The sequence below is a fragment of the Capricornis sumatraensis genome, chromosome 1 (assembly GCF_032405125.1).
Source record: "Capricornis sumatraensis isolate serow.1 chromosome 1, serow.2, whole genome shotgun sequence".
NCBI classification, from domain to species: domain Eukaryota; kingdom Metazoa; phylum Chordata; class Mammalia; order Artiodactyla; family Bovidae; genus Capricornis; species Capricornis sumatraensis.
The window spans coordinates 34,156,629-34,162,877 of NC_091069.1; the positions used below are offsets into that span (position 1 = coordinate 34,156,629).

At 53.8% G+C, this 6,249-nt stretch overlaps 1 protein-coding gene across 1 annotated transcript; it reads left to right on the forward strand.

The window, feature by feature from the left end:
- Positions 1 to 2,328: 2,328 nt before the first annotated feature.
- Positions 2,329 to 5,520, forward strand: TCF23 (transcription factor 23). The gene is made up of 3 exons (XM_068964811.1): positions 2,329 to 2,550; positions 3,256 to 3,498; positions 5,341 to 5,520. Exons 1-3 carry the CDS (start codon positions 2,329 to 2,331, stop codon positions 5,518 to 5,520), a joined length of 645 nt encoding a protein of 214 aa, XP_068820912.1.
- Positions 5,521 to 6,249: the final 729 nt, after the last annotated feature.

The window sequence follows — 6,249 nt, forward strand, 5'->3', positions numbered from 1 at the left end:
AACAGAGAATTCCTGCCAGATCCAAAACAGCACACAGGAAGCCTCCTGTTAAATACTTCCTGACAGGTAAGTTCCTCCAGAAGGAGAGAGGTAATACCATTTACCATCTGCCGAAGGGCTTTCATGAGTTCCCTTAGAAGTCTGGCTTTGCCATTGACCTGATTACATTTCAGATGGACTCTGGATGGAAGCTTTTGGGAGAGGCCTGCCTTAGCCACACCCGAATGCCTGCTGAGAAAGACAATATTGAACTGAAAGTCTGAAAATACTTCCTACTCATTCTATGGGCCACTCCTCATCTCACGGATGGTTAGATTTGGAATGCCCAATTTATGTGTTTATGGTGGTGGAGTTCTCTGTAGGCAGCTTTTCAAAACTGAGGGCTGAGGGTCTTGGGATGAGCATCCCACTGATTCTTAGCTCATCACTTGAAGCGTGGCATCTGATAACTTTGGAGTAACTACATGTATAACACAAGACAGTTCTGTTATGTCTGAAAAGTATGCAGTTATTGCTTTTTCCATCCAAATGCCATTCTTCTGTCCTGAGGGCACAGTGAACAGGTTTTTAGATTGATATGACCTTTGACCCAAAAGAGGATTGCCGCAATAGTTTCTGATGACCCTTAGTTTCAATAGCAGAGAGGTTCTTGTATAAGGCGGGGTTCTTATGCCCCTGAGAATATGTATATCTCTTAGGTAAAGCACAGAAATGTTTCATATCAGTCTCATCTTGCGTGCCCTGAACAGGATGGTCAGCTGGCTGGAGTTGTTGAAACTTTAGGTTTTTCCCATTTTCTGAGCCAGGTGTTGCTCTTAGACAGTCAAACTGCCTAGTTGGGATCTTATTGTACATAGTGATCTATCTACAGCTAAGTTTCAACACTTCATTGTGTATTATGGAGAGATTTTTCAGGTCACTATACACAGGTTTACTTCTTATTACTGCATATCATCCCACAGTATGAATATACCTAAATCAATGTCATCACCTCTTTACTGATGGACATTCAAGTCAGTATTACTTCGCCTCTGTTCTCCTTTCTCTGGTTGGCTGAATGTCTGTCTCCCTGTACATCCTCCTTTGCTTCTCTGTCCTCTCTGTACTTTCCCTTTCCTTATTCTGTCTCTGCTGGCGTTTAAGATTGAGGGATAAGGGACTTGCAATGATTCCGCTGCAGGGAGGGTTGCTAATTCAAGTTCAGGGCTGACCCTGGCAGGCTGGCTATTCCTTCAGCCTGCCCCTCCTAACCAGCTGTATGGAGGGTTTGAGGCAGCTCAGCAAACAACCTGGTCCTTGCCTTCAAAGACCTCGAGTCTCACAGGGAAACAGACATGTGAGTGATCCACCCAAGGCAGAGCAGCACAGGGTGAGGGGCAGCATTCCAAGTCCCACTTGACTTCCTGGGCTTTCGTGGCCTCCGTCACTTGCTCAGTGTTTGACATTGCACAAGCTATTTCACTTCCAAATACCTCGGTGTTCCCTTCTGTAAAGTGGTGATATAAGAGTCTTTTTTTCTTAAAAGGTTGATCTTGATCTAAGAAATAAGATAATGTGTGTGAAGTACTTACCACAGTGCTTGGCCTGTACTGATCTAGAACAGTGAACCATTAAGAAGCTAACCGGGTGTGGCTGTGCATAGAATGGGGTACCAATCAAACAGGGAGACGTGGGCTCTGGGTTCAGTGGGGTTGAAATCCTTTGGGCATAACCCAAAGGATGGGTAGCTTTTCCCCTGGCAGAGCTGGAGGGAGGTATTCCAGGGGGACAAAGAGGTAAGAGTTACAGTACTGAGTTGGAAAGAGAAAGAATGCTTGGGGTAGGGGGAGGAGGACCTGTGGCCAGAAGGTCATGCCCACAAGCAAAGGCGAGGGAAGGTCCTTTCAGGGACGTACACAGCCAGGCTTCTGGCACCAGGAAGGGAGTTCAGGGCCCTTCCATGGACTTGAGCCCCAAAGCTGAAGCTGCAGGTCTATCCCAGGACCCCCGGCGGCGTCAGGCAGGGCTCCGGGAAGGATGCTCCTTTCCCACCGTCCTCCTGCCTCGTTCGGCAGGGGCCTCCTCCCAGGGCTTGGCCACTCCCTGCGTCCAGCACCCCCACCCCTCAGCCGGCTGGGAGGCAGTCAGGAGGCTTTTTGCGGGGGCTGTGCCGGGTGGGCGGTTTTCCCAGAGCAAGGAACCGAGCAGGACTGAGTTGGCGCCAGCTCCCTCAGATATAGACGTTGCTGGCTGGATGACCAGCCTGCCCTGCTAGCGAGAGCCCAAGGGCTCCCTTGGGCCCTGTGTCCCGGAGCTGGGGGCTGCAGCACCACACCTCAGGGGTGTGGCATGTCACAGAGGGAGGCCAGAGGGGCACGGGCCATGCCAGGACTGGGGCAGAGCCCAGCCAAGGCCACGCCGAGGTTGTTAGCAGGCACTGAGAGCAAGAGGAGCCGCTTGAGCAGGAGAGGGCAGGACCTGTGGGAAGAGTCCAGCTGGAGCAACCAAAGATGGAGCCGAACAGCCCCGAACCCTCGAGGAGCCAGGGCCAGGAGCCTGGCTCGGGGTCGGGTAAGAAAGCCGGGGCCTGAAGAGGGAGCTGGGGGAGGCAGGCATGGGAGGTGCTGCAATGTCATCTCTGATGGCAGAGTCTCATTCATGGTTACTGTCCGGCCCAAGAGAGGGGCCACTGGTCAACGTCTGCTCCAGGGCTCCATGCTTGGGTAGTTGGGACAAGTCAGAACTGGCCTTCACCAGAGTGCAGCTCAGAGAGCTGGCCCAGCTGACTTCTCTTGAGGAAACTGAGACCCAGAGGAGTGAGGTGTTTCCCAAGTTTCCAGAGCAGCCGTCAGCAGCAGAGCCTGTGGGCTTTGCTGTCCTTTCCTCTTAACCACAGCTGCGTCCTCATCTCAGGACCTGGCTGGGCCGAGGGTCAGCCCTACAGAGCAGGGTAGGACTGTGCGCTTGCTGTGGACCCAGGGCATCCTGATAAGCAGGATTCAGAGTTAGGTGTCGATGGAGCAAGAGCCGAGGAAGGACCAGTGGAGGATGGGAGAGGCCAGGACTCGCAGCTCTGAGCCCAGGCGAGGTCTTCTCTCCATTTCCTCCACTGTAAAGTGGGGCTGGGTCGAGAACAGACAAAGAGGGGATGAGGCCCTTGGGTCTCTGCCGATTGGCTTGCTACTACTCTGGCAGGAGACCTTGCCATAGGATACATTTAGCACCCAGGGGTGATGGGGGTCCGGTCAGACCTACTCACCCGGGTCCTCTGTGCAGAGCGAGGCCAGTCCTGAGAACGCTGCGCGGGAGCGGAGCCGGGTGAGGACCCTGCGCCAGGCCTTTCTGGCCCTGCAGGCCACCCTGCCGGCCGTGCCTCCTGACACCAAGTTGTCCAAGTTGGATGTGCTGGTGCTGGCCACCAGCTACATAGCCCACCTCACCCGCACGCTTGGACAAGAGATGCCCGGCCCCCCCTGGCCGCCTTTCCTGCGTGGACTCCGCTACTTGCACCCTCTCAAGGTAGGTCGCAGGCCCGGGGCCTTGGGGAAGGAGGTTTGGGATGGGGAACACCCTGGACTCAGGCCCCATCCCTTGGGCCGAGCTGACATGGGGACCAGCTGCTTCCTGCTCTCTCAGAGGGAGAGGAGCTGAGGCAGGCTCTTGGGACTGGGCGGACTCTGTGTTTCTCATGGGGTGATGATTAGAAATGACTCCATGAGAATGTGGTTCCTCCAAGGGGAGGGAAATTCTTAAGAGGCCCTGGGGCACTTAGTGGTCAAGGAGCAAAGTGGGCAGTTTCCAGGGCTGGGGCCTGGGGAAGAAAACCACACTTTAGGGAGATTCATAGATTCCAGGGCCTTCAAGACACCGTTCTGCCTTGGTGTCCTCTGGACTTCTGTCTCAGGAGGGGTTGGTCTAAGAAAACATCACTTTGGAAGCCACCCAGCCGGGTAGGGGACCAGCAGGGGCTGGGAAATCAGGGAGGAGGGCATACTGCATGCAGAACTCACCAGGCTGCCGCCTACCTTTCCCGAACTTCTATTTTATTATACGTAAAAAGGAAGACACTGTGACTCTGACTTCGCTTCCAGGGAGTGAAATGAGATCATGAAGGAAAAGTATGATTAATAATCATCATCATTGCAATAACAGTTAACATTGTGTTAACATTATGTTAAGCTATTCCAGGAGCTGGACTAAGGGCTTTAGAGCATTTTCATCTTTTTATCCACACGAGAACCAAATGAAGGCTTGTTTGTTTGTTTGTTTTTAGTTGAGAATTACTTTACAGACAAGGAAAACAAAGCTTAGGAAGGTTAAGTGTCTGAATGCTGTTTGAACCCTAGAGTGACTTTACACCACAGGCTCATTGCTACTAGGCAGGCTGCGGGGGTGGAGGTGGGGGTGGGGGCTGCAGAGTAAGTTGCCAGTTGCAGAGCGTAACTGTGATAAAGCGTCATCTTTGCCCTCTGAGGATAGCAACTTTATTTTTATGGAGGATACTTGTCACCATCTCTCTCCCTTAAACATCATAGGTCTGAAATGTCTTGAGACTTAAGATATTTTTCTTTGATGTAAATACAGCTAAAATGCAAGAATTTGAAACGAAAAGAAGTCACTCTGAAATGCCAGTGGTGGCACCTGGTGCAGAGTCCCTGAGTGGCACAGTCATTCCTTAGCTGAGGGGAGGCAGTTGCACGAAGTGCATGATGGATAAATATGTTGGAGAATGAACACATGAGAGCCCGGCTGGGGCTACAACCCTGGCAGCTTGGCGGGGTGGGGTGGCTACCCAGGAGCAGGGGCCCTCAACCACTGGGCCAGAGGGCTGTCAAAGGAGGGCAGATCTTAGGGCAGAGTCAACCTGGCATTTTCTGGGACTGCCCACGTGCCTGCTGCAAGGACGGACGGGCCTGAGAGGCCTGCTGCTTTTAGAGAGAGTGGGCAGCACTGATGTGTGCGGCCACAGACACTTGGGCAGGAGCTGGGCGAGAGAAGGAGCCAGGACTGTTCAGTGTCAGGAGGAGCCTCTCCCTCCCCCACTCGGCTGCCCTCCCAACAACCCAGCCCCTGACGGCTGCCCACCTCCCTCCCCACCCACGGTGGGGGCAGTTTCCTCTTGTGGCCATTGCTCTCCTCAGACAGCTCTTCCTGTGCCTCTCAGCCAGGCTCAGGTGGTCAGGAGAAGGTGTGAGGCCAGGAGTGGTGGTGAGCCCAGGACCACTGTCACGGTGCAGTCGTGGTGGTGGGAGGGGGGTGGTCCCAGGGAGGGAGGCTAGGGAAGGCCCAGTTTTGGGTGCCAAGGGCTACAAGGGGCTTTGCTAGTGAGCTTGACTCTCATGCCCTCCCTGTGTCTTGCAGAAGTGGCCGATGCGATCTCGTCTCTACGCTGGAGGCCTGGGGTGCGCTGGTCTTGACTCCACCACAGCCTCCAACTCAGGCCAAAGAACAAAGGAGGCAGAGGCAGGGCCCCAGGTCTCTGGAGAGGCAGATGCCTTTCTTCCCACCAGGCCACTGTCACCAGCACCCAGTGACAAGTGATCGTCCAGTCGCCCCCGTCTCCTGGACCGCGACTCAAGCCTTGGGACCTAGATTCTCTGCCAGGCCTCACCTGTCTTCATTCTGCCTCTCACCCATCGGATCTGATTCAGGCTCGGTTCCGGGTCCCAGCAGAGCAGTGGGCACCTCTGTGATGAGAGTACTCAGGAGGACCAGGAGCAGATAGAGCCTCAGCTTGCCACCCACGGATGACGCCCCAGGGGTTCCCTTGTAGCAGTTACAAGGAAAAGGTTTGATTGAGTTGGAAGCTGAATTCGTGCACTGTCCCTAGCTTTTCTCTCCTGAGGTTCCCACAAACCCTGGGAGATTGCAAGACAACGGCACAGAGGTAGCAGCTGAGGCTGAGGTAGCGGCTGAGGCTGGCAGAGGCTGCAGGGGCTGATGGGAAGACCAGGGGCCAGAAGGCTCTTGGCAGCTGTGAGTGTAAACAGAGCTGGACCGGGGTCATATAGACAGAGGGGACACTGAATAAGGGAACATCCTTTGCTATTTGCACTGCAAGATGCTCACCCGACTTCAGAGGCAGGGAGGAATTTAGGAGTCTTGTATCTGCATCATGGTCTCTCCAGCTGCCCCTCATCACTACATTTTCTCCCTCTCTGGGCCCTGCAGCCTTCCACTCTTTTCTTGATATGAATTATATTTACAGGTTAAGCCAGAAAGCTTACATTGCTTACATTCCAGGATGCAGAGAAATCTGTACATGGTCCT